This window comes from Paramormyrops kingsleyae, chromosome 1 (assembly GCF_048594095.1).
Source record: "Paramormyrops kingsleyae isolate MSU_618 chromosome 1, PKINGS_0.4, whole genome shotgun sequence".
Classification (NCBI taxonomy): Eukaryota; Metazoa; Chordata; class Actinopteri; order Osteoglossiformes; family Mormyridae; genus Paramormyrops; species Paramormyrops kingsleyae.
The window spans coordinates 74,886,683-74,914,120 of NC_132797.1; the positions used below are offsets into that span (position 1 = coordinate 74,886,683).

The window sequence follows — 27,438 nt, forward strand, 5'->3', positions numbered from 1 at the left end:
ATGTCTGCTGTACCCTGGCGAAATGGCAGCCTTCTCTTCCAGATGCAGCTCAGCCCTTTGGGAATCGGGCTCTGTTCCTGTCTGTCTCCTCCCTGTGCGTGTGTGGAGACCGTTTTAGGTTTTTGAAGAGAAATGGCCCTTAGACACCCAAACGTCGCATCAAAAGAACTTTAATTCTCTGTACAGCAAGATCAGGGAAGGAAAAGCCATAGAGACCGAGAGTTAAAACTTTACAGTTTGGTGGGTGGAGGTATCACCACTCCTGTGACGAGCCTGAAAGTGAAGTACCCCCTCACCCGTGACGTGGACCAGCCTCGGGGCCCGGCGAGAGCCGCAAGTTCACCCCTGTGGGTTGGGGGCACCAAGGGACTTTCCTGTGAGGCGATGCACTCCAAAGCAAAGGTCAAGGCAGGACTCTGCGGCAGCGTCAGAGCGGGATGGAAATGATGGTGGGCAGCTCGCCGATAGGCGGGGGGTTGTACTTCTCCAGGCGCATCAGCCGGCGCAGGATGTCGTCGCAGTTCTTGGGCCAGCTGTACACGTGGGTGTTCTGAAGCCAGGTGGGCACGTGGCACTGAGGAAGAGGACCATTTCAGCTGTCAGCAAACCAGTAACCTGCCTCCCTTTACCTGCAACGTGCTTAACGCCCTCTGCCACATTTATATGGTTCCTGCTTTGAGTTTTTTTATAGCCTTTGCTTAAGCTGACTCGCAGCCATGTCAAGAAACAGCGATGCTTACATTACAGGTTTGTATTTAAAAAAAAAAAAAAAGTGATTTGGGCAATTGAGGTTCCTGCAGTTTATCATTATTTTCATCCTTAAATTCGTTTCACACAGTTGCTCAATCTCAGCTGGCACAGTGCTGACAGCTACATTCATCACCACAGGCTCCAGTGATTCCCTGCCTTGGCTTGTCTGACATTGTTTAAACCGCACAGGTGTGTCAACCTGAACACTTAAATAAAAATGCAGCACTAAATTGCACTTGCTGGCATCACATCCTTCCCAATGGAACTTGTGTGTTTAGACTGGAGCATAGTGACTATCCTGCAACAGTGAGTGAATACAGACCACCCAGTCAGACTGCTGTGTCACGCCCGCAGACAGTGTCCGCACCGGTCGTTTTCCTTTGCTCTGTACCTTTTTCGCTCCAGGAAACAGGATTGGGATGAAGCGGAAGTTGCGGCTGCCATTCTGAATGAATTCATTCTGCAACTGAAGCAGAAATGGGGGGGGGGGGGAACACTGTGAGTGTGCAGTTGCCTGGGGCGACGATCCCTCGTCATAACGGTGTACTCATCAGTCTGTGACATGGGGAGTTCTTTAGATTATCTGAAGGCTGTCAACTTTGACACTGACTGACAAAGTGTTTATAGAGTCTGGTTTGTTCGTCACTGTGAACATGCATCTCCTGCGCCTGCAGTTACGCCACGGCGACAGCGGCGGACCCGGGTGACGTACCTGCTTGTGGATGTAGACTGTGTTCATGGTCCTCTCGTCCCCCTCCATGCTCCCGTGGCCATGTGTCACCGTCTCGTAGTACTTGGGGCTGATGACTATGATGATCAAGTAGTCCTTCTGCAAGACAGAGGCACAGCTCAGGGAACAAACAAAATGTAGGCCGCAGATTAGATACAAGCTTAAATGCTCCAATAAGGGAGGAAGGCCTTTGGAAAGCGATGCCGTTCTCACAGACGCTGCACTACAGCCTCTGCAGAGGCCATGGTGCAGGGAAACCCACTATTTACCTCGCTGATGTACTTCTCCATGAAATCAATTGTGCTGATGCTTCTGAACTGCTGCTCAAACACATCAATCTGTAAGTGGAAGGAGAGGATGAGGGAATGAGAGAGACTCCTGACATATTTATGCCCAGAAATACAGCAGGAGAGCATCCTACTAACTGCAAACCTACAACAGCAGCTACCCTTCGTTTTTCAACCTCCCCCCGAAAATTCATGATTTTGCTCCCTCCTAGTCAGTGTTATGATCTGAGAGGGAGCAAAAATGTGGACTGTATGACGGGGAGCTGGGAGGGAGCAGGACAGGGTTGAGAAACGCTGGTCTACAGACAATTTAAGAAGCAGGTGTCTTACATGCATGTCGAAGCCATTGTGTCGCAATAAAGCCACAAACTTGATTATCTCTTCAACATGCTTGTCGTTGTCAGCCTCGTACGTGACAAACACCTTCCCTGGAGGCGGGGTGGGGGCAGAGAGAGGCCGGTAAGGAACACAAACACAGGGAGCACATTATCTTTGTGATGCCATTCAGAGCAGGTGGGGGGCTTTCAGTACTTACGCTGCTCTATGGAGAGGGGACCACCCGGGGCAGTCTGCCTCTGTCTGGGCTGTGGAGGTGGGTACACGCTATCGGACGACAAAAACAAACACTTCAGAGCAAGTCTTCCTGCATCACACTACATGGCATATAACAACAACACAGCCAGTAGTGTAAGATGGGGAGTGGGGTTTGACTCACCTGTGTGAGACATCCGTGTTGTGACACCCGCAAGGGTTGGGACCTGAAGGGAACAGGAGGGGGAGGAAAAAATAAAAAAATCTTACCTATACAAACAGACACACACACGCCCAGAGAGAGTAGGGTTCCCAACTCATTAAAGGAGCCTCAGACGACTCCAAAGTACCAGACGTACGTCTCCACATAATCAACTTGGTGCGTCGACTTAAACACGCCCCTGAATCACCGGTAGCTGAACCATGCAGCTGTGAGACATAACCCATGCCCAACGGCATCCGTTACTCAGACGAATAACCAGTTAACTGGGATCCGGTTCATCAGCAGAGTCTGAGACACTCAGCAGTGCTACCACCGCCAGCAACTCACCTGGAGGCCTGTAGGGCAGCCTGAAAGCCGGCCAGGCCTGGTGGTGAGCCACAGGAACCTGGGGGCAGTAGGCTGGGCCGAGGGGCCCGCAGGGGTACCGGAGCGGATGGTAACTGTATGGGCCAGGGCACGGAGGGTTTGAGATTAGCGAGTGCGGCTGCTCCAGGCTTCGACAGGACAGGGACGGCGACTTTTCCCGGGAGCCCGAGTAGCTGGAGTAGTCTGAGGAGAGCAGGCAGGAGGGCAGGCTGATGGGATCTCTGACATCAGAGCACCTACTGTCGAGGGTGGGGTGCGGACAACTGGGAAACGTCGTCGGGGGGCTGTAGCTGGCAGGAAGGACCAGGGGAAGCAGGACTGGCCTATATCCGGGCTGAGCGGGCTCCTGGCCTAGCCGGTGCCGATCCGCCATCCTGCCTCTGACAGGAGAGAGGCTCTGTGGGTGGGAACGGGCCTCAGAACCAGCACTGGGAGGGGGTTCCTCTCCCAAGGTTTCATCATTCTCTTCGGGATGGTTCAGCGACTCAGACTGCAGGCTGCAGCCCTGTTGGGCCATGTATCTGTGGAGGGACAGGAGCCGTCAGCAAACCAGCGTCGCGTGCAAATAATTTTCCATAAAGCCACAGGATGTGTCCGTTCTCGGAATAGTAAAATTTCATAGTAGCTATTTTGACATCTACTTATACATTTGCTGTCCAACGGAAACCATGTGTATCCACTTTTCCGACAATTGTGACTTTACTCTATAAATGGAATATGCCCATTCTCCCAAGTCTGCTTATAATGCTTGACATCTAATTGACCAACGAAAAGTTGCTTTTGATAAGTCATTATCTTGTATGTGTTTGTACTAGTAAACATGATTGTTTTTATGGATTACTTTATATAGCTGATAACAACATTGACAGCTAAAAAGCTAACCAACATCATTGCTAATTGTGAATTTATGTGAGATTAAATACGCATTTTGATGACACTGACATATTTGTATTGCTGACAATCCATGCAAGGCCATTTTAAACAAACCATTCCCTGATGGCTGTGTTACAGTAAGTTTCTATTTGTGGTGCTATGGATATCTAATTACGTAGTTTTCGATTTGTTTAATAAAATAGTTTGAGAAAGTGTGTTTTTTTTTTTTCCACGCTTCCAAACTACATTATTGGAGATAGACGTTTTTCCATTGGACAGTGACAATAGGGAAGTGTGAATTTACTATGACCTGCACAGCAGTGCGCAGCCGAATCATCCAACAAACTCATAAGCAAGCAAACTTCAACAGGGGGCGATTGTGACACTCAATCAGGACACCTGACTGAGTCACATCCATGGCTCCCATTAATCATCAACTCCACCTAGAAGGCATCACAGTCACAAGTGTTCATCGGAATGCACTAGCTCTGTCTGCACGGGACTTAATAACTTAACGATGCAGAAAAGCAAGGTGACGCATGTTAAAAGCGTGACTCGAAGCGCCAAGACACCAGATGATTCAAGCCACACAGTATATGGCATTTAAGATATAATATTTCACTGTGCATACCGAACAATGTGTTTTAGTTAAAGAGTTCGCAAAAACACTCAAATCTCCATAATCCCCGCTGCCTACACATAGGCATCCTGTGTATTTGAAAACGTTGTGAGTGTACATTCAACACCTAGCTCCTGCCTCACAGATTACCATCGGCGTGGTGGCAATGAACATGCACAAGCATTGCCGATACAGAGTGGCACGGCGCAAAAAAGTCAAACTCAGCACAAGCCGGAGAATTAATGGCAGAGATGAGGGGAAGGGGGAAAAAATTCAGTTACAAATCACAAGTCTTTCGGGTAACAATAGAATTTAAAAATCAATATTTAAAACCACTTTAAAAAAACTTAGGTTACCGTGATCTCTGTTTGCATACTGCTAATATATTTGCCCAGTTGTACACAGTCTGATTTTGCTAAGGGACAGACACGCATGAGTCTGGGACAGTGCCATCATGAATAAGCAAGCGTGTGCACAGACTTTCCCAGACATCGTTTGGACAAACTTTGTAGTCTATAAAATAAACGCAGACCTAGACATGAGTATGGATATCTGCAAGTTAATTATGGTGATAACGGCACTAGCATCGGCACATTTTTCCCGACACTGGACGTCCACAAACTCACAGCTGCTTGAACAAGGCGACAAACCCTCATCACAACTTTATGCAGCCTCCCAGGCAGCAGAGACATAACTAAGCGGATAACTTATTATTGCAATCAACATCCTGTAAAGTAGAGCTGGGTGATATGGCAAAAAAAAAAATTAGCATGATATTTTTTCCTGTATTGATCAATATCGATAATTATTAGGGGTGTAACGATATTACAAACCGAACCGAAATATCGCGATACACCAACCACGATACGTATCGCGAAACTCTCATGGCGTACCGCGGTACTCACGCCCCCTGCTGCCCATTGTTGAGGTTGACGTCATTTGTCTCTAACTAATTTAACCAATTTAAACACATCTTTATTTTATCACATTTGATTAAATTGTATTAGTAATGATGAGCTTTTGTTCTAAATTTTGTTCTAAATATTATATTCTAAAGTTAGTATTAGTATTGTTTTTTTCTGACTAGTCTATATTGGAGGTATTTATTTAATTTTTGTTGTTTACTCAGGTATCCTGACTGTACTAAAAATGTGATGGCAAAGTTAATAAAGAAAAAGTTTAGTTGTTCTTGTTATTAAGTGAATCTATTGTTCCTTAGCATTGCTGTTAAGATGACATCAACCCTAACCCACAGCAAACAGAAACCGAACCGAACCGAACCGAGGCTCCAAAACCGTGAACCGAACCGAACCGAGGCTCCAAAACCGTGAACCGAACCGAATCGAACCGAGGCTCCAAAACCGTGAACCGAACCGAATCGTGCCTTTGGTGTATCGTTACACCCCTAATAATTATCAATATTACAGTTTCACAATGCTGTTCCATGTAATAATGTAATAATCAAAATAATAAAAAATAACCCTATTCTGACAAATAGATTGAATACATAGAAATAAACAATATTAGTAAACAAATACTTATTTTCCAACAAATTTTACTGTTTACATACAAAATTCCATTAAAATTATAAAAGGTTATTGATTTAAGTATTCAGAGAAACATAGCTCAAATGAGCAAAACCATATAATAATGTAACAATGTGCAAAACTGTATAATATTGCAAATATGTTAAATAGCAAAAATAAAGCAGAACAGAACTGACTGCAAGTATCTTCCTCTATTCTTGGTCTCTTAAAAACTTTTTAAAATTCTGAGGTAGAAAAGTATCTAAACCAAACAAAAAACACTTATTCATAAAAATGACAAATCATGGTTAGACTTTTTTGTCCGGCGATGCAAAACGTCACTGCGCCACCATGTCACATGGTACAAAATCCCCGCGAGAGCAAGACGACTTGAGACAGACCGTGCAGCACAAACTGGAACCGCCTCCGTTACGACACAACTTTGCCCTTATTAGCTGAAGATTTTAGTCACACGCATGACGTTTGTATCCCAGGAAGTTCCAATGCGTTATCTGCTATTTCTCCCGAAAAGCAGGTAAAGCAGTTAAATTTACCTGGTAAAATAAAGTTTAAATAAATTACATAAATGCTCTAACAGTACACGTAAGTTAGTGGTTTATTTATTGTTAGTTACTATAATGTTGCGCTGCTTTATTTGTTTAATCGTCCAGTCTGTGAAGAAGGCATTCAAGTAAGAATTGCATTGTACTCTATACATGACAACTTTGAATCCTTGAAATACATGTATTTGATCTTTTTCCTGGCAGCTATCTTTTTACACAGAGCCACTATCGACAATAGTTTTATTCACTGCTAACAGTTTGCATCAGGAGTTGGTTATTGTAAAAGAAGTAATGTGCATGCAGGTGATATTTGTATAGATTTATCTACACCCTTCTGGCAGTGCTGCCATTGCAGTCAGGTCTCACAGACTACAAGGAGTAGAAGTTGTCCGACTTGGCTGCAGTCAGTTTATACTCCACCCCTGCAGCCGCCAGCAGATCTCGCTCCACGTCACGTCAGTTGCAGACAGACCTAAGCCCAAGTCGAAGGCACCCATTGCAAAATTACAACGTCGTCGGTGATTGGCTGTTGTGCTGGCTCTGCTCGATAGTCCATCGAGTTGTCTGTCTCAGCGCATTCTCTAAAACGGACTAAACTTGGTTGATCGAGTTTTATAGTCTGTGTATCATCGTGATCGTCCTCATTTTTTATCGATAAAAAAAAAAAATAAAAAAAATCGAGATCATTTTATCGCCCAGCACTACTGTAAAGAATTCCAGTTCATTTTTTACAACCGTGACATTTAGCAAGGCATTTTTCAGTTCACGATATCAAGCTGTCAGTTGAGATGTAATTTTTGTTTCCTGCTTGTTCGCAGTAGCATACATGCGGTGTACAACAAAGGTAATTATTGTGGTGTGCATGCAACTTGGCACATTTTCATCAACCTCAGTTGATAAATGAAGTACCTACCTCCTGTAGATATTGAAGTTTGTACTGAACAGTTTTATACTAAATCTTTTTCTTTGAATATTTATTTGTTGAGTAGAGCTCAATAAAAGCTCTATGATGCAAGACAATTACTGTTTTAAATGTAGACCCAAAATGCTCAAGAGGAATCATGTTTAAAGCAGCAGACATTTTTAAGCGATATTTAACGTCTCTTCAGCAAAAAGTAAAATGAACGAAACAAAAGTGCAACATCCATCCTGCCATTTTCGTAACCGCTTAATCCCAACTGGGGTCGTGGGGGGGCCGGAGCCTATCCCGGGAACAACAGGCACAGACGGGGACCAACCCTGGGCAGGCGCCAACACACCGCAGGGCACACATCACTCTCAAAATCGCAACGCATACTGAAATGACAAATATTGATGCAATGTCGAATCAGGATGTCTTTCCACCCCTGTTTAATGGCATGAATTTCATCAAAGCCTTTGCAACTCAACAGCAGGACTAAACTTGTGCCATTTCTCCGGGAAACAAGACAGGTACAGAAACATCCCGCCAGAATTTCCCCCGACCTTCGGCTCAGGGAGAACGAGAGCCCGATTAACGGGCGACAGATCCCACAGCACATTTGAGCGGAGGCCATAGGAGCAGAGATGGAGATGAGAAACCAAAGGTTCCTGCCTGCTCTCCATGCCGTTTCCAACCAGCGGCTGACAGGGCAAGCAAAGACACATCAAAAACACACCAAGAACAAAAAATACCATTCAGGAGAAACACACACATAAGCAGAGCTCCTCAAGGCATCAAACTGTCAGCATGTCTCTGACAAATACATTTGGCCTCAGATCCCGGGGGGTGAAAACTGAAAATTACCATAAGCAGCATTTACACAGAGAATAACAGGCCATAATTATACTTAAAGAGGAGAATAGAGACTCTGCCTGCCCTTCTTTTCAAAAAGGTAATTCCAGTAATTGGCAACGCTGGTATCATGGCTAGAAGCAAGAGACAATTAATCCATAGAAGAACAGGCACTGACGTGCCCAGCCTCTGCCTCATGCCCCTCCAACCCCCCCAAGCACTCGGCTGGCCTGAAAACTGCTGTTCAGGAGCACAGGGCTTCAACGGACGCTGGCGGGCGCTTGTCTAGCAGCAGGACTCAGAAACCGAAAGCGTAGCATCTTTGTTTACAATGCCGCACAGGTAGTCTATGAAACCGCACAGATCAGCAGTGTGATAGCAACACCAAGTCAGCTTTCTAAACCCGGCGAGTTCTCACAAAAGAAGAAGCCTCTGAAGTCAGGTGGAGAGGCCCGCCCGCCCACCTGCCTGCCTGACCCCCCCCCCGCAACATCCGCACGTCGACCCCTATGCCAACTCTTCAAATGTAACCAGCTGTGAGGGAAAAAATTTAAATAGTAATTTTTATAAAAAAAAAAAAAAAAAACCTTCACTACCTGTAGTGCTGTGCAGGGGTGGAGAAGTCCAGAGTCGGGAGCATGATGCTGCTTCACACGCGGGACTCTGCCAGGCACGCCAGGCCCAGGCCGGACATACCGCCCTGCAGCAAAGCGCCGGACACGGAGACATCAGCAGGCGCACCAACGAAGTGCCGCAACAGATTAACTCCCTATACGGACCTTTCAGTCCCTGACTTACGATTGACAGATAGTACAAATTACAGTGAAAATAGACAATGTAGTGATTCTGAATAACAATGGCGTTTAAAAACCAACTTCGACATGTTCAAGAAGAAAAAAAGCCATCTATCCTGAAGCGTAACAGCTAATACCTTAAGCTTATAACTCAAGGGTATCTGACTCTTGAGATACAAACAACCCAACAGCCACGGCCTGTTAAAATACAGTTGGTTTACATACCCGCCGATAAAAACGTAATAAATTTAAAGTTGATGGAAACCTGACATCACACAGCTCAGTCTGCTCTCACTGAGCTCCAACTGCTGTTTGTAGTGGTTTTATGTAGCTGGCAAAGTATCAAATAAAAACTAGTAAAACCAGTACCTGCCCATATAGCTTTTCTGCCCCCTTCGGCCCTCATAACTGGCTACGTATCGGTTACAGTGCTGTTAAACACACAGCTCGGATTGTAGCTAACTGAGTGTTTCAATGAAGACACTCGTACAAAAGTGGCTTCCGGGGAGCAGAACAGGAGACCCAGATCTCCTTCAGCACCCAGGAACCTGCAGAGCAGAACCTGCACGGTCAGCAGTGTGGGCCACCGCAGCAGGGGGCGACAGAGGCTGCGGTGGAGTATTAACAGGCCAATGCTTTTCGGAAGAAGCACTCAACCCGCCTCCTGACCCCCTTTTCTTTGAAATGTAGCATTCCGTTTCAGGTAAAATCTGACACAAAAACAACGTCACTGAATTTAACTGACGGGACTCCCAGACAGCAGTAACAGTCCAGCGCTGTCGTCCCCTGAAAGCAGAGGACTTGCTGTTTTTTGGAAAGGCTCATTTTTGCTATTATTTATCAAAATCAAAACAAGAACCTAACCAGTTTCCCCTCAATTTTACAATGGCACCGACCAGTAAAGATAACTCCACTTTTGCCCAGTTCTGAGCAAACGGAATCCATTTTCAGACCCAATGGCAGACAGATTAAAGACTGACAAGGCTGGGCACAGCAGCAATCGACAATATTACTATTGCTTAAGCAGTTAACTGGGATTAAACGCCAATTCCCCATCTCTGACTCGCACCAAGAAGCAAGACCATTCCAGACTGACCATGTCCTATAGTTTGCATACAGTGACCCTTTACACCCCGACATTCACACGCAAACAAAAGAGAAACTAAAGCAAAAAAAAAGGAACCACAGGAAAACTGAAATTACAAAACACTCCATATAAAAAATGGCTGCCGATTTACAAAGCCATCTGATCCCATTCTAGGTAACACATCTGTACTCAACTGCACCTCCAGGACTGTTTCATCTATTCACCAAATGTCACCCAGTGCACCTTGCAAGCAGTCCGGAATCAGCAGGCCTCTGGAGGAATGGTTTCCGTACAGATTACCAGGCTGGGGTGCCCTTTGATACAGGACCGCAGTCAAAAGCATGATTATCTCAATGATCTCTCTTGTGATCGCAAGTTGGTGACCTTCCCCATGTAAATAATGGGTTATTCTGTTGTGAAAAATTGGGATATGTACTACAAGAAAGAGCCAGGATGCAAAACCAATAAGCGTTTTACCCACATAAATACAAATTCCACTTCACCTTCCTGTAAGCAAAAAAGAAATTAAATAGGACACAGTAGCACACAGACCAGACAGCACACAAAGTGCTGAACACGCACATATGTTCAGTGGTTGGTGTCGGCTCTTCTTCTGTCAGGGTGAACGTGAGAGCTGTGTCAAAAGGAAGAGGTTTTTAAGTCACTTTTTCCAGAAGGTAGGTCAACCGGGGCTGTGTTTTTTTAATTTTATATATGAATCCATGCGCCCATCAGCCACATTTATCTTGAGCCGAGATCAGTAACATACAGCGCGATTGCCGTCTGCTCTCCTACTTCCCCAGCAAGCAGAGATGTTATCTGTGGCCGGCCGAAAGCACGGCTGAGCTGTTCAGAAACCTGCACTCTCATTTTCATCAGGTTTCACTGTAATCTAAAATCGGGTCCTGCTCGCCGCCATGTGTTCCTTTACACCAATCACATGCGAGCAGCGTAGACAGGTGGATAAAGGATCAAATAGGCCGAGATGATCTTCCCACAGGTGCAGCAGGAGTGCCATCATCATCATCATCACCAAAATCAGTGTTTCTCAAACCAGTCCTCCAAATTCCCCAAGCGTTGGGAGGGAGCAAAAACGTGGCCCATCTGGGGGGCCCCCAAGGACTGGTTTGAGAAATACTGACCTACATGACCACAAGAGCCCAGTTTCTCAGTTTAAGCTGCAAGAGTGTTTTACCAAAAGCATTTGCAGTCAGTTTTCTGGTTTGACCTCTTTTAGACCAATTGCTTTACTTAGACAGACCAAAAATGACCCAAATCTCATCCAGGAATAAGAAGTTCAGCAGTGGATATAAAGAGCAGAGACATTTGTATCACCGTCACTCCAGAAGAAGTGCATCTTCGGCTTCACTCGGGCAGGACTCCGCTTAAACATGTCAGGCCATCTGGGACATACCGTTCATTAAACATTAACTTTGATACTTATAAGTAATTAAACAGTACAAATTATACACAGTTAGGCCTAAGCGCAGCTTCCACTCAGGAAATATATATTGTAAATTTGTTTTATTGTGAAATTTTCCAGGCAATTCACTAAAAACTTCAAGAGCTAAAATTCGGTGTTTCACTTTAGAAATCAAAGCCGTGTCGATCGGAAACGTTTATTCTTCGATGTAAGAAAGTCGCCTAACCTTCGGGAAAGGAAACCGGGTCTGGTACATACAATTCTTATTAATTCAGACTTATTTTTTGACTTATTTGTCCTTGTATCCTTACTCTTACATATTTAGCTGTGCGCTTAATTTTGCTCATGACATGATATGACACCACCCGCATCGAAAGAAACTCCTTGTACTTAACGAATAAAAGATTCAGTGCTCTGTAAATTACAAAAAAAACCTGAGTATTCTTCTTTGTAAAAAGTGTTGTTTTGAAATACGACATATATGGTTTGTCTTAAACAGATCAAAACACCATCCTATAAAAACTCATAGGTAATTCATAAGACATAGAAAAAAATACGCAGTGTGTGCGTCAGTAAATTATTGGCAGTAATAAGAAAAACACCCAGACCAAAGATGGCAATACAACGACAGCAGTAGGTTATAATGGAGCTTTAAAATGCTAAATTCTACATTTAAAAATTATAGAGGGAAACAGAGCAGCATTACATCTTTAAAAAGATACATCTTAAGTTTTATTCGTAACCAGAGAGACATTTGTATGTCTTGGTTTGAAAAGTAATTAAGTGGCGTTTCCCCATTACCATACTAATAAAAGGTACCATCGGGCACTGGGCGCACTACAAACACCCCGAAATAAAAAAAAATAAAGTAAAAAGCTTATTTTCTCCTCGCAACCTCGTCAGCTCGAGCGCTTATTCGTTTTTAAATACAAACCCGTTCGGTTGAAAGAAAACTGAGAATATTTCTTCCTAAAGGTGCGTTCCGAAGACCTGCGTGGTCTTCCCGGGTAGAGGTCTGATCCCCCCCGAGAAGCAGGCTTCTGCGGTTCAATGGGACTGCGGGACTTTTGCCAGGTTTGTTCCACCGTCAATAAGCGAAAACAAGGTCAAGTTCAACGCAGCGACTTTCCTCGTGTAACTTCCCCCAGCACGCGAAGGCGAAGGCGCACTTACCGTCACTTAACTGCTCTTAGCGGGCCGCGCTTAACCCCCGGATCGGGCCAATGGGTGATACGACTTCGGACGCGCAAAAGACTAAAAAAATGATTTAAAACAACAATAATAATAAAGGCGTTGCGTATCCTGCTCGTGCCGGGCACTTCTGCGGTCTTTAACCCCGAGAGCCCGCACCTCATAGGAGGAGCAGCGGGTCGGACGCCGCCTTTTCGGAAGTGTCTGCGCTGGGTTATCAGCCACCCGAAGCGCTCGCAAACGTTAATAGTGCCACCACATGGTTCTACTGATTTATTCTTATTACATATTAAGAAATTACTGAAATCTGACCAGAATACCGCTGTAAGTCACAGTCCACACATTACATTACTATACTACTTGGTCTATTTTACGCGCTCGTCAACTTAACTGATGTTGCGAGGTAACCCATTTTAGATAACCGATTTACATAATTTTTTACCTTATAGCCTCAGAACATTTTATATGCATAATTTTCAAAATGCGTATCTTTTTCCTCACACGAACTTGAACAAAGCGCAGACCACAGTCACTTTGATATGTGAATTTATGTTATAATCGAAAAAAACTTTCGACAGTGCCGCAGAGACATACGAAGCCCTCGGCCTATTACAAAGTTTTGTTTGCGAAACGGACGCGTTCGGCTTTTTAGCAAGCAAGCAGGGAAGTAAAGACCAAGATCTCGTTGCTTTCGTAAGTTACAGCGGTGTTACCAAACAATTACTTTCAACATTTATGTGGCAATTTCCAGAAACTGACCTTTACTTTCGTTTTTATTACAATACTCTGTGGATAGCAAGCAGGAAGCATCTGAAAGATAATAAATGTTCTCAAGGCCAAACAAAATGCATCGTTAGATGTAGAGTCTTTTACTGAATCAAAAAAAATCAGTTTACTAAGAGGAGGGCGGTACAACAGTGCAGTTAATGTCCGGTGTCGGCAGGATGACTAAACAGGCTGCCCCCCCCTCCCACAAGACTATTTATCAGGCAATGCTATACGTGACTGGACCAAAAGGATTAATTTCCATTAAGCATCTGGTCAAATCTCGTTTCTGTTTCCGCATCCCTATAAAATATAGAAAATCAGGGATGCATGTCCATGTATATTCTGTGTGTGGAGGCCACTCTCCAAGGCTGTTTCCATCCAACATCCCCAGTCCTGCAGTCTCGCATGCTGGATTTTCTGTAAGACATTCACACTGAAGTCGACTGACAACCAGACGCGTGCCAGATCGCTGAGGAAGCTGCACTGTGGGCAGAGGTCAGTGAAGCTCCAGGAGGAAGTGAGTCTCGCTGACTCTCTTCTGCTCGGAGAAACAGGTCTCCAGCCATGTCATCTGCACAGGAAGTGCTTGAGGATGCTGGTCCAGGAAGTCCAGCAGTTCCTGGAGAAATGTGGAGGAATATTAAGTAAGGAACGTACAAATTCTCATCCAAGTCGCCTGGACAATATATTCCTGCTGTACTATTCTCCTGCCTGGCAATTTGATTAAATCCTGCTAGCCAACTATCCAAACCATCCAAGAGATTTTTATAAAGCTTCCACAGGACACCTTGGGACATTTGCCTAAACCTAATCTGGACTTAAGAGGACAGGAACAGATTTAAGACTAGAATCTAAACTTCCAAATTGCCCACTGTGACCCTAACAAGTCTGGCCTCCTAATCACCCCCACTATCCAACTGGTGAATCCTACCCCTTCACCACCTTAGCTACTGTATGATGAGCGTACTGGCACAGAATGGCTGCCGTTGCATCATCCAGGTGGGGGCTACACGGTGCTGGTGGTTTAAGTGGCTAAAGTGGTTCAAGTGGTTAAAGTGCTATTCAAGTGTAACATTCATTCAACAACAACAACAAAAAAAAGGTAAATCACACGGAGACCCAAAGCCAGTGTGCAAGGTTATCAGTTTAACCCTCAATAGGACCTTCACCACTGCTTCCCCTGAGGTTCCTGCTTGAGATCTCCATAACCTAAACTGCTCCACAACGTTTGAAAATCCTCCCAGATGACGCTTGATGTTCTGCACCTTAACAACTCATCATAGTTAAAGCCAAATGCTCCTTGTTAAATACACCAGTGTGAAAAGAATGTCCGTCATCACCTGTTTGTGGACAGGAGTCTCCACCTCAGCCACGATGTGCGTGATTCCCGAACTCATCATCTGGTGCTCATCCCCATCGTATGTAGCTCGCTGTTAAGGTAAAGCTACCTTAATAGATAACCAGTAGATATGAAATATCCTCCATTCCAAAAATTCAAGAACTGTATTGCCCAACAGTACTGTGTCAAAACCAGATTTTGAAATCGAGATTAGTCAACCTGAGACGAAAAAAGGATAAACAAGCAGTACAGCACAAGGAAAACAACTACAAGTCTCTGATCTACGAAGTACCACGTATCGTCCATAGATCCTTGCTAACCGCCTAACACGGCTTCAAAGGATATGCAATGAGGTGTCGCACCAGGCTCTTCCTGTAGGAGGCAGCAATATTGTAAAAGAAGACATGGATGCCATGCATGAAGTCTGCCAGGGCGGGGGGGCTCGGACCCTGGTCGTGCTTGGCAGTATCTGCACCATGTGGGCTATCAGGGGAGGGCAGGGTTGCAGGTGACGTGGGCACATGTGATGTTGAGGGCACCTGCTTGGACACTCGCGAGTAGTAGTATCTATCGCAGGAACGTCAAGGGCTAGATAAGAGAAAGAGTTACTTCCCAAGAGGGCTGACAGAGCCCACGCAGATACGAAACAAGCCCAGCAAGGATACATGTAGGTAGGGACGCCTCTAGAGGCCAGGTGCTTCCGGATCAGTCTCTCCGTGCCGTACCAGTTGAAGCCCTTTGTGGAGTGACCAATCCTGGGGAGGTGGACACTAGCTGCCAAGGAAAAGGGGAAGCAGAACCACTGAAAAGGTCACTTCCATTTCTTGTTAGAGGGACATGCAGAAGATCTTGCTAGAAATCTGGCTAGAAGACAGACAAAGACGACATCTGGGAAATGTGAGCTGGGCCCACATTGCTGTGGGAAGCAAGTGTATATGCTAAACCCTTTTTATTAGTGTACATTCTTACAGCAGCAATGGGCAACTCCAGCTCTGCACGACTCGCTATTCAGTCTACAAACCTGCTGTAAACATGGTGCTCAGATTTCACAAAGGCAGACTTCACTTTAATTACCGTGATTAAATTTAAGTGGAAGGCTTGAGTAAATATTCTGAATTCCACTGCCAAATTAAAGGATTAAATCATTTTTGGAAGTTTGTGCCCTGCGATGGACTGGCACCCCCCCCCCCCCCAAAAGGGCACCCTAAACTTGTGCTGCTCGAGACAGGATCCAGGTCCCCCGTGACCCCGACAAGCCTCTGGAAGAGGGCTGGATGGATAATTTCAGCAATTTATTTGTTTCCAACAAATTATTTCCTATCAGTGCACTGGGAGTGACTAGAAAGAGCTGTGCACTGTCCAGGTGTGTGAGCCGTGGTCTACGATCGCACCAAAACAGGACAGAGAAGCAAAGGAAAGATCAGCATGAACCCATCAGTAAGTGGGATCACTGGGTTTGGTTTCATTTCCCTAGGCAACAGCAAAAGCTGAGTCACATGGAGCTGTTAAGTTTTGACTCAGCATGTGGACAGAATGTTTAACCCCTTCTGAAGACAAACTACTGGACCTATTAGCTTCCAGCGTCTGTCTCCGATAGGCCAGCATTTAATTTTTATATGTCTAGTCCGACCATATGTGACAGGCATTTAAAGCCAACATGTGTGTAGAATCCATAAGAAACGCCATGCTGTAATGTTTCAGAATGATTTATTTCTTCTTGTTATATAACCACTGGATTGCCAATATGTCAGCTACCGGCCTCAAGGCCCAGAATGTCAAATTTTAATTATACTTGAGATGTTTAATCGCATTAAAATCAAGTTCGTCTACTTCATGATATACATTTTACTTGTCAAAGAGCTAATTCAGATGCATTACAAATTTTGTTGCTAGCAAAATGTATACAAATTCATTGCAGGTGTTATGGGGAACTAGCAAGAAGCCATTACTGTTTGACTCATACATTGTGTTGAGGTCTCAATTAGACATTTAATTAGGATCAATTACTAGAGAGATCCAGCAGAGAGCATTAAAGGAGCATGCAAAAATAACATGTTTATCAGAAGATGTGCCAACCTTCATTAAAATGAGACCCTCAGTACTTTAAGTGGTCAGATACTGATAGGTAGATGAAGGAAGCTGAGGGTCGGCTGAGACCGTAATGTTTGTGATAACTGGACACATACCGTTCTTCCGCTTGGCCACCTTGTATATCTTCTTCAAGCCGTCCTCCAGGGCAGAGAGCCTGATGCCTGACAGGTTGTTGGAGCGGTCTCTCTGCTGAGCTATGATGAGTGCTAACTGAAAGGGGGACCCCACAGAATGCACATAACTACATTAAGCTGCACTCATCTAACACACCGGCCTGCCCCCACTTCACGACGCCTTTTATCATGCAGTGGGCACCAGGAGGGCTGAAATAGCATGATGCCAAAGACTGCAATAAGGACAGCTTTAGAACAGTACCTCTCCCTGCCACTGTGTACCATGGAGCGAAGCGTGTCACAGGTATAATGATAAATCACACTAACAGCAGACTCATACCTTGATGAATTTGTTTAAAAATAATGTCGTAATAAAAGCTATTGATAAAAAAGTATGTCTACTGCCCTGCTTCTTAATCGATAAACCAGATAACTGTAGTTCAAGTATCTGAGGGTTAATGCATCTCACAAACTGCTGAACTGGAACAATTATTTGCACTAAGATACAGGAGTATGATTCATGTGCCGATTTAAATTTACGAAATATTTTTTCCATCTAAATATTTCACAACCAGCATCTATGTCTGTTCTGCACAACTTGCCCGATCATGTCCATAACCGCGTCAGAGCAGAGACAGGATGTGACTCGCATGACTATGACTCAGAAATTACACTCACTTGGTCTTGCCCGTCCATCCTGGACTCCTTGTCATCAATAGGGAACAGCAGCACATGGCCCAGCTCCAGGTCTGAAACACAAACATGGACGCCATCAAACCAGCAAGGCTCTGCGGAGGGCCGGCCCGTCAGTAAAGAGCGTGTTGGGTTACCATCGCCTGCAGGCGGCTTCCCCCACCTTTCATTTCTCCAGCCAACTCGTACTGCTTGCGGGGCTGATCCGACCGGACCTCCAGCGCCGTGAAAAGCCCACCGCGGCCCCAGTGCCCAGAGTCATCTGCGGCAGTCACAGAGTGAGTTTTCCCCATGAACTACGCTTTAAAAATGCCTAAAAACTGATGAAGTCTGTACAACCTAAGTCTGCAGCAGCTCGCGATGTGGCCCCCACAATGAACAGGACACAGAACAATAATTTCAGCGCCCATAGAAAGTGGCATGAGATGAATCAGAGCCATAACCGACCTAGATGGCGGGATCTGAAGGCACAGAACTGAAGGGGGCACTTACCAACACAGTGCACGATTATGGCGTCCTGTTGGGCAGTGTGGGGGTGGGTGACATCTCCTAGAACGTAATGGATGTCTGTCCGGTCTGAATCCACAGAGAAAATGCTGGCGACATCTTCCTCCTCATCCTGATCTTCTTCACTGTCATCAGAAGGCAGGCACAGGGTACGGTACCCACACGAATCCCACCACTCCATCCTGCAAACGGCCAAGGATCCGCTTAGCGTCCGGAGGGCTGCTTCAGATTTACACCTCACCTGCTCACAGAGTAACGTCTCACTGGGGGAATCCTGCCACACTCTCGCTTGAAGGAGTAGCCCATTTGATCACAAGCCCTTGCTCATTTACCGTCATTCATGTGAAACTGCCTGGCAGTTTACAGCGTATAGCTGCCCCTGTGATGTCAGCCAGCAGGGGGCACTAACGTTAGTGTTGGCAAAACACAAAGCGGCACCAAACAATCCAGTGGGTATCAAACACATCTAGCTCACTTGCTAATGGTTTCTACAAATTGAGTCAGAGGGCAACTCAAAGTCAAGAATGTTACTGCAACACCCAAGTGTTGAAAGGGACAGTGTGGGCAGTTGTTTACACTGTAAATCATTTGATGTAGGCTGATGTCACCGCCTTGTGTCGGGCTCGTGTTTTCCCATGGTACGAATGGGACAGTCACCAAGGGTTTTTGTTTTTCTCGACTGCGTTGATACGTCATGTTTTTGGACGATTTGGCTCAAGCAACAACCAGGAGCTGCTGGGGGGGGGGGGGGGAAGGGGGGGGCAGGCAGGCAGGGTTGTGGGGAAACTCCATTGCTGTGGTTTGGCCACATCAGAGCAATTAAGCAGGGAAGGGGGGAGGCCAAGGTGAACGAGCAGCCCGATTCGGAGTTACGATTTCCCAGAAGCGGTTGAGCGCCCCGGGTCATGTGACCAGGCACTCACTTCCTCCTGCGCTGCTGCTCCTCCCGCTGCCGCTTCCTGTCCTCCTGCAGCTTGGCCTTCTTGGCAGCCACCTCCTGCCGCTTTTGCCGCCTCAGCTCCAATTCCGCCTCACTCAACGGCCTCTTCCTGCGACTCGCAGTCATCAGGGGCCCGGACAGGGAGACCTACCATGGACGGAGCGGGGCACCATACTGACATGCATGCATACTAGGGGTGTAACAATGCACCGTGGCACAAAATAATTTATTAATGCAAACACAAGAGGGCACAATAGTCAATCTCAGTTGTTAGATTTTAGGGCACTTTTCCCACTGCACCAGGTACCTACTTTTGGTACTTTCTGTTTTCCACTGACTCCCCGTCAAGTACCAGGAACAAAAGTTCTAGTACCCAAAGCAGCGGGGGTACGTTTTTTGGTACTTTGGGGTGGAACCTGCAAACCTTGAACTGATTTTTTAAACATATACTAGATACCCTTGAAAAGGAATGATTATTAAAATTGTACTGCTTGCTAAGTTTTGTTGTCTACCCATTTTTAGAATTCAGCTCAAAATCCCCCGCCTCGTGTTACGATGTCATTCGGAGGCAGTACCAGTTTTTACGCCAGTGGAAAACCAACACCTTGGAGCACCGCACTTGATACTTTTTCAAAGTACGGTACCAGGTGCAGTGGAAAAGCGCCCTTATTTTTACATTTTGCACTGGAGTCTGCAGAATAAGGAAGAAGCTGTTTGGAAACAGCTCTTTTTATTACTGTACATATCTAAAAAGTAATAAATAAGAATCGTTAGATCTTCATTTGTTTTCAGTCTCATTTCTTTGAATATATTGTGAGTGTACTGAACCGTGAGCACAGAATCATCTATCAAACCGAATCGTGAGTAGACCGTATCGTTACATCCCTAACACGCATTGCCTCACATGTACTGACACGCACTCACAGATGCATATGTAAATGAGACTCCAGACTCACAATCAGACCGACTCACATACACACAACACATGCTTTTCCCAGAAACTCCAGGAGCTTCCAAACACGGCAGGCTTGGAATTCCCACAGCCGAGCCGACCTTCCCTGCGACACTGCACTTCCCATTACATCGACAACGCCAAATGACTTACAAAGCTAGGGGTCTTAGCCATCTCAGTTAAATTATTACAGCCTCGACGACAGAAAAACAGCTTCCTGTACACACAGTCAAACATGTGACTTAAAACAAGCTGTCCGCAAACGATCACATTAATGACTGAAACAAAAATTTCATCAGTAGTTCCCCAAAAAATCCTGGCCTCATCTTAGGAACACATGACCCGTCAGACAGCTGCTTGTGCGCGACCGGCACAGACGCTCACCCCAGGCTTGCAGCGCAGGACTCGGCCCTCCTTCTCCCCCGCTGCCAGCCGCTCGTCCAGAAGACGCTCGAAGCTCTTCTGGTCCTCGGAGCTGGGGTCCCGGGAGTAGTCCCTTCCCTCATAGACGTACATGTGGTCTGGAACTGACAGTCCTCAAAATTTACATTATAACTCTGATAATACTACAAACTAAAATACAAAACACACCCCTAAGAGTGGGGAGATTAACTTAGTTCAGGGGTGTCAAACTCCAGTCCTGGGGGGCTGGAGCCCTACGCATTTTTGGGTTTCCCCTCATTTAACACACCTGATTCAACTCCTTGCACGTCTTTGTGCTAATTACTACACAGCTCTTCAGCTGAATCATTTGTGGTGGAAAAGGGAAAGAACTAAGCTTCACAGGGCTCCGGCCCCCCAGGACTGGAGATGGACACCCCTGACTTAGTTACTTTTCTGGATTATGGTTGCTGGTGTGAATGTTTCCAGTGTCCTTCGACACTCCTGTGCTTGGCTAATCTCACCTTGATTTTCAGAGGCAGATCCCTCTTCTTCCTCGAGTGTGTGCATGGGCTCCTCATCATCGACCCACTGCCCGTCCTCAGTCCGTCCCAGGATGAGTCCCAGGTCCACATTTTGCACTGAGCTCTCCTCTGATGCCAGCAGCTTGTCCACCCCAAATTTGAGGATCTCGCTTAACTGGGACAGACCGTAGGCCTTTAGTGGGGTGAGAAGGAGGGCAAAAAAAGAGGGAACCAAAGGTTCTGGGCAGGGGCCAGTATTCCCACCTGGAGGCCGGCATCCGCAGACTGGGCCGGGCTAAGAAGGGAGAAACGGCCCTCCTCAATGACCGTGTCAGTGAGGCGCAGCTTGGACACCGCTCTCGTGTACACGATCTCCTCCACCGTATTTCTGGCCAGCAGCCGGATCACTTTCACAGGCCTGCGAAGTGATACGAGAAGGCGGGGAACAGCATGGGGTATGATGATAGGCAGTGCACACACACACACACACACACACACACACAGCTGTGATCTTGGAAACTTGGGGAAGTTGATGCCAACGCACACTCAGACTTTTAAAGGAGCTGCACTTGTGGTTGCACTTTGGACCTTAACAGATAATCAAAGAAACACGAAGGTTTGACTATGAATGTTGTCAAGAGATGGCCACACCAAAATGCCAGAAAGATCACTGCGGGTGGACTTCAAAATTTCACTTTATCCCTGAATTCAAATTCAAGAAATCAAAACCGTTTCTAAGCAACAGAAATTCAATGGGCCTTACGAATGCTACGCAAACATGCAGATGAATTAATCAGGACCCAAAGGCCAGAGGAGGTGTTTCGACAGCTGAGCAGAAGCTGACATTACAGAACAGAATTTTGCATATTCTATCCATCACAGAAAAGGGAATTACAAGCTTCCGGACATTAGCAACGGAAAGCCTTTCCGGACTGGGAAGCGGTGGGTTACCTCCCACACAGCCCTGATGCGGAGACGGGTCATGGAGTCATTTACCTCGTCTGGCCGATCCTGTGGGCACGAGCGGCAGCCTGCAGGTCGTTCTGTGGGTTGAAGTCGCTGTCCATGAAGATCACGGTGTCAGCGGCCGTCAGGTTCATACCAACACCCCCTTAAAGGCAGGGCAAATCACAGCCAATCACAGAAAGGGCATCACAGTGAACCACACCCATTTTAGCATAGTGAGACTGGCTTTTTCTGTTCTTAAGCTGGGAGCTCATCACTGGCCTGTTTGGTCCAGTTCCTCACATGGGAACGGGGATAAATGAGGATGGCTGACGCTGGCTCACCTGCTTTCGTGCTGAGTAGGAAGACGAAAACATCCTTGTTGCTGAAATTCTTGATAGCTAGGTTCCTCTCCTCCCCACGGACAGACCCATCTAGGCGCTCATAGCTATAATCTGGGGGGGCGGGGTAATTAAAATAACTAAATTAAACAAACATTCAGCAACCAAGTGCTCAAAGAACCACAAACTAATACTTACATTAAAGTCTCTACATCAGGAAAGAAGCCATAGTAAGATGATAACCCTAAGAAACAGATTAGACTGATCCAATGACATTGTGCTGCACGGTAATTAAATGGAGGGAGAGGAACTCCAAGTACCTCTGTACTCCATATAATCCTGCAGTATGTCCAGCAGCCTGGTAAACTGAGAGAACAGCAACACACGGTGGCCCCTGAAACACACACCAGACTGTTCATGAGAACAGCCACCCACATTCGTCCACAAACCTCAACACTGTGCCATATTTGCACCGCTAACATCGCCCACGTGCCACTCCCTTCATGGTAGATGACAAACACGCAAATGCAGCGCTGTCGTTCAAACAGTAGAGGGCACCAGCTTGCGCATGGACTGACCCTTGGTGCAGGAACTCCAGCATTCTGTCCAGGAGGTGAAGCTTCCCGCTGGCCTCTACCAAATGTTCCCCCATTTCAAACGGTTCAGGCTCCACACCTGAAGACAAACATGGCAGTCAGCAGCATCAGCCTCTAGGGTACAACATCCCACTCAAAATGCCCAGTGTCAGTAGGGTGAGGGTCAGGTGGATCTTACCGTCAAACAGGTAAGGGTGACTGACACACTTTCGCAGATGCATCAGTATGTTCTGTAGCCTAGTCTTGTTGCCCTGCCCATCCTCGAATGCATCTGTGGAGAAAGATGCCACCTGTTGCATTATGGGTAAGATTGAAGTGAGTCTCCTACAAACCGTGGGTGAATCTCAATATCAAAAACACAAAGACTGTTCTTGGTTCTTGGCCAAGACCGGTTTTGCAAACATGCCTTCCAAGAACGAACTTCAGGCGCAATGAATCATGAGATTGGTCTCGGTTGCTGAGGACGAAAATCCGACATATTCTTGATATTGGGGACAGAACAAGACCAACATCTGTGGATGTTAATCAGCATCTGTACTTGCGTTCTTAGTATTGGAATTGGATCTTTGGCAATGGAAGATGACATAAAATGGGTTCGGGAGACACAAGTACGTTCAAGTACACATACTGACTGCCATTGAAACCAATATTCCCAAAACATGCATATTGTACAATGTAAGCCGTGTTTGAGTGTCATACAACCCTAGCAGTAAGGAACTTCACACATGAATAAAAGAGCAGACAGGCTATTGCATGGCTCCTTAAAAAATACAGAACCTCATGCAGCTTCAGACAGCCTCACCCAGGTCCCTCGTGAGGATGGCTCTGTAGTATCTCTTCTGCAGGGCAGACATGCCGTGATAGACCACCAACTCTGTCTTCTTGGGAAGTTCGGTGGCTACCTCCGCCTTGACCCTGCGGAGGAGGAAGGGCTGGAGGATGCGGTGTAGCTCGCTGGCTGGGGGCGGTAGGGTGACATACACAAAATGCAGTCACTCTCTTAAATACAGACTAGGAATTCCTAAAGACAGCGGGAATGGTTTTGTACGAAGTTAAGCAAATGCCAGTTGGCTAACGTGAGAATGTGGTGAATTGTGACTGGTACTAGCTAATTACAGCTTAAATCTATATGAAAATTCCTTGTGTTAGATGTGATGCCAAAAGGGATTGCAATACGTACAATGCATCGCAGACAGTGCCAGGAACGCAAGGCTTCGAAGGCCAACAGCCATACCTAGTTTGGGATCAGCCTCCACCCGTGCATAGGAGCTGATAAAGTCATCGGTGTTACTCTCGGGAAAAATGCTGGGCTGAATAAAGCTGAGCAGGGAGTAGACCTCCGCAAGATTATTCTGGATGGGTGTCCCTGTCAGGAGCGCCTTGAATCCAATGGAGAACTGCAGAAGGGAGGATTAAAAAACAGATGCCCCCCTTCACAATCAGCGCTGCATACTGAGCCAAGTCGAAATGGACACACACAGGGTGGAAGATCACCTGTGTCAGAGTTCGGTGCAGCAGGGAATTCTGGTTCTTCAGCCTGTGAGCCTCATCCACCACCAGGACTTTCCACTGCCACCTACCAGGCCAAGGGCAGCCTTAAGTCAAAGTTCACGAGGTGCACTTCTCAGACGGTCCCATCGCCTTCCATGTCACGTGGACGCGCCACATGACTTTGTCACCACATCCCTTCTGATTGTCCACGAACTTTCACTGTCTGTTTGCTGGGAAACTCCTCACTACACTTCCGGGTCACAGAGTAATAGCAGACTTACCTTTCCAAGAATGATGAATCTTTCAAGCACAGCTGTAAACATACAAAAAGAAAATATGTAACAAGCTAAAGTGTATTTAGCTCATTTACAGGAACCTGTAGTAAATAACTTCAGAACAAACTAGCAGCCTACAGTCTTCAGGCAGTCAGAGAGGCATTTTCCCCATACAGGAATGGCCCAGGTGTATCTCAGAGAGGAGCATGTTCAGCGTCCACATGATCTGGACCCTGACCTCATATGAGGTGAGCAGCACATGGAAGCTTCTGCCTTGGATCAGCTCCCTCCTCAGCTCTGCCCTGGCCTCCTTGTCCCCAGTGTAGGACACCACCACCAAACCAGGAGAAAACCTGAGCAGACACACACACAGAAACTTTCAACAGCAGAAAAACGGCATGACTATTTTTACAGTAAAATGTTACAGTTCAAGACATCAGGCCTTTATCTGCTTTACTACCTTCCAGTGTAAACACATATTCTTAAGGATGAATTAGCATCACTCTTCGCTTCAGCTAAACCTTTCTATTCATACAGAGGCCTAATGCATGGTCTTGTCTAGATAATCTGGGTAACACAGGAGAGGCAGGCCCTATCCACTGCTGGAAACTGGGGTCTTACTCCTGCTGAAAGGGATACATACAAAGTATGCCCTTTAGTGCACGAGGCACTCAGGGGTCTTGTACAGAGAGTGTCTTTTACTGTTTTGATTATCGTGGTGTATCACACTCGCCACCTAGTGGAATCAACCGAGTTTACATTATATTTATTAAGCAGATTTTATTCAAACCCAAATACATTTGGAGAAAGAAGCCGGTCCCTGTAGCAACTGTGGATTAGGGGCCTTGCTCAGAGGCCCAACGGGGACATTGCACTGCCCACCAAGGGATTTGAACCAGTGACCTTCCAATCACAGGCACAGCATTCTAACTTGCTGAGCCACACACCACAGCTACAACGGCATTATGTGTACTACACAAGAAACACAACATTGTTCCTCCTATAAATGAAAAAACAGCACAATGATGAGACAGAATGGTTTAACAGGGATGAAACATAACCCAACAAACAGCTTCTAAATGGGAATAAGTGTTCCCCACCCAGTCTCACTCTGTGACCCTCTGTGAGGGTCATGCTTTGCTCACCGCTCCATCTCCTCCCTCCAGTTCTCCATGACGGAGAGAGGACTCAACACAAGAAAGGGTCCCTTGTGCCCCAGGCTCCCTTTCATGTACAGCAACAGGGCAATAGTCTGAGGAAATGGTAAAATAATCTTATATAACAACAAAAAGAACTATGCAATGGTTCCTTATCCCTATCGTGACTGGACATAATAGCTAAAACAAAAAAACGTGATCGACTCGTGCAATGTGACATCAGTTCACAAAAATACAAGCGAGGTGGGGCTGATGGCTGGGCTGGATCCGGACAGCTACACACCTGACAGGTCTTGCCGAGGCCCATCTCATCGCCGAGGATGCAGCCGCTCTGGCTCCTCAGGCACTGCGTGAGCCACCGTACCCCGTCCAGCTGGTAGGCTCTCAGGTGGATCCCTAAAGGAGCACGCTTTGGGCACTCATTCACAGCACGCCTTTCCCATCCAGTATACTGGGGTCCTTAATTTACGCGACAGTCGCGTTCTGGAAGCGCGTGCGCACGTCTTAAAATATTCCCAAAGTTATCGCTTAAATATACATTTACAATTATGAATGATATCATGTAGTGTTGGTAGCAGCACAGCAGAGTCGAGTTAAGTGAGCAAATTCAAACAGTAACCATTATTTTATTATATATTATAACATTATTCTGGGTAAATGTATAACGTAGCCATGCGTTTAACTGATTATATTAACTTATACGTCTACTGTTCAAACAGAGCATAGAACTAGTTAGTGGCGGCAAGTGTGGGGCGGGGGGCGCTTACCCATAACCCACAGCTGTGTTGTTAGAAAAAACAGCAAGTTATGGGCGGCTTTCTATTACAGACTACGAACCTGTCAATCCCCATTTCTTCAGATGGTTCTCGGCTAGGTCTGAGACCTTTTTCTCAGGTATGTTCCTCTGAATATCTTGAAGAAAATTCGGCATATTTAATCGGCCGTTTCAGGGATACGCAATTTACAGCGCCCCAATCCTATCGCGAGCTCGCAGCTTCCGCGCGGAAGATTCCGCCCACCGCCGATCGGATAAGCTCGGCGAGGATCGGACAAAATCGGCTCAGATCGCAAGTCAGAGTCGAGGCTGTGTCATGTCCGGGTGAGGGGGGGGGCAGTACCGGTTGAAGTTAAGTGGAGTACGATTCACCGTCTTGATTGAGGTGCGATTCCCAAAAGCATAATTGCTAGCTACGTTAGAAACCATACAACTGAATTGGCCGAACTATGTAAATTACTAACGGAAACTTTTGGGAAACGCACTCCTCAGTAGGAGTATTTGGAGTGACAAGGGTTAATTACATCGATAATTTTACACATTGGATCTTTGCTTTTAGAAGATTTAAGATACGCATACAGAAATATATGTATAAGTAAATTATGAGTTATTATATTAGAGATAAATTGCACCATATTTCAACAATTTCTTGAGTCTGTAGAGTGTTTAAAATACTGCGGTTCCGACTTAGGCCGCCTATTTTAGTTGCAGTTCCCTTACGTAGACCGTATTTCGTTCTGGTGACAAGTACGAAAAGCTTTGGTTCTGTTACTATTTCACTCATATTTTCATTCATATGTTCAAAGGAGTGTAGACAGAGCTTATTTCCCCGAG

The 27,438-nt window shown here is 46.0% G+C and overlaps 2 protein-coding genes across 6 annotated transcripts; both read right to left on the reverse strand.

Annotated features, from left to right (window-relative positions):
- Positions 1-154: 154 nt before the first annotated feature.
- On the reverse strand, positions 155-13,422 carry traf3ip2l (TRAF3 interacting protein 2-like). Of its 5 annotated transcripts, none has more exons than XM_023800892.2 (10): positions 12,699-13,152; positions 8,818-8,921; positions 2,849-3,408; positions 2,483-2,525; positions 2,303-2,370; positions 2,098-2,195; positions 1,750-1,818; positions 1,463-1,579; positions 1,142-1,216; positions 155-574 (listed from the first exon to the last, which is right to left on the reverse strand). In XM_023800892.2, exons 2-10 carry the CDS (start codon positions 8,859-8,861, stop codon positions 428-430), a joined length of 1,221 nt encoding a protein of 406 aa, XP_023656660.2. In that variant the 5' UTR covers positions 8,862-8,921; positions 12,699-13,152; the 3' UTR covers positions 155-427. The 5 variants fall into 5 exon arrangements, with proteins under 5 accessions (XP_023656660.2, XP_023656664.2, XP_023656661.2 ...); XM_023800896.2 differs by lacking the exon at positions 12,699-13,152 and adding an exon at positions 12,460-12,685; XM_023800893.2 differs by lacking the exon at positions 12,699-13,152 and adding an exon at positions 10,685-12,451.
- Positions 13,423-13,564: 142 nt separating this feature from the next.
- chd1l (chromodomain helicase DNA binding protein 1-like) lies at positions 13,565-26,836 on the reverse strand. The gene is made up of 25 exons (XM_072699245.1): positions 26,667-26,836; positions 26,113-26,225; positions 25,818-25,924; positions 24,911-25,025; positions 24,679-24,710; positions 24,401-24,482; positions 24,141-24,303; positions 23,709-23,864; positions 23,085-23,177; positions 22,889-22,985; positions 22,631-22,704; positions 22,314-22,424; positions 22,021-22,135; positions 21,289-21,442; positions 21,025-21,199; positions 20,504-20,646; positions 19,151-19,314; positions 18,213-18,409; positions 17,884-17,982; positions 17,706-17,776; positions 17,010-17,124; positions 15,489-15,597; positions 15,166-15,390; positions 14,825-14,903; positions 13,565-14,103 (listed from the first exon to the last, which is right to left on the reverse strand). The coding sequence occupies exons 1-25, from the start codon at positions 26,758-26,760 to the stop codon at positions 13,981-13,983; spliced, it is 3,006 nt and encodes a 1,001-aa protein (XP_072555346.1). The 5' UTR covers positions 26,761-26,836; the 3' UTR covers positions 13,565-13,980.
- Between the last annotated feature and the right edge of the window lie 602 nt (positions 26,837-27,438).

What these genes read in the sequence shown, in the direction of transcription:
- chd1l (XM_072699245.1), bottom strand. Translation starts at nt 26,760, where the DNA reads ATGCCGAATTTTCTTCAAGATATTCAGAGGAACATACCTGAGAAAAAG. An exon ending in CTGGAGTTCCTGCACCAAGG is followed by an intron (nt 22,705 to 22,888) that starts GTCAGTCCATGC and finishes TGTGTGTTTCAG; the next exon opens with GGGCCACCGTGTGTTGCTGT. An exon ending in GTTGGCTGGAGAAATGAAAG is followed by an intron (nt 17,777 to 17,883) that starts GTGGGGGAAGCC and finishes TTTGTGTTTCAG; the next exon opens with ACCTGGAGCTGGGCCATGTG.
- traf3ip2l (XM_023800892.2), bottom strand. Translation starts at nt 8,861, where the DNA reads ATGCTCCCGACTCTGGACTTCTCCACCCCTGCACAGCACTACAG. An exon ending in TCCCCTCTCCATAGAGCAGC is followed by an intron (nt 2,196 to 2,302) that starts GTAAGTACTGAA and finishes CCCCGCCTCCAG; the next exon opens with GGAAGGTGTTTGTCACGTAC. An exon ending in TGTTTCCTGGAGCGAAAAAG is followed by an intron (nt 575 to 1,141) that starts GTACAGAGCAAA and finishes CCTCTTCCTCAG; the next exon opens with TGCCACGTGCCCACCTGGCT.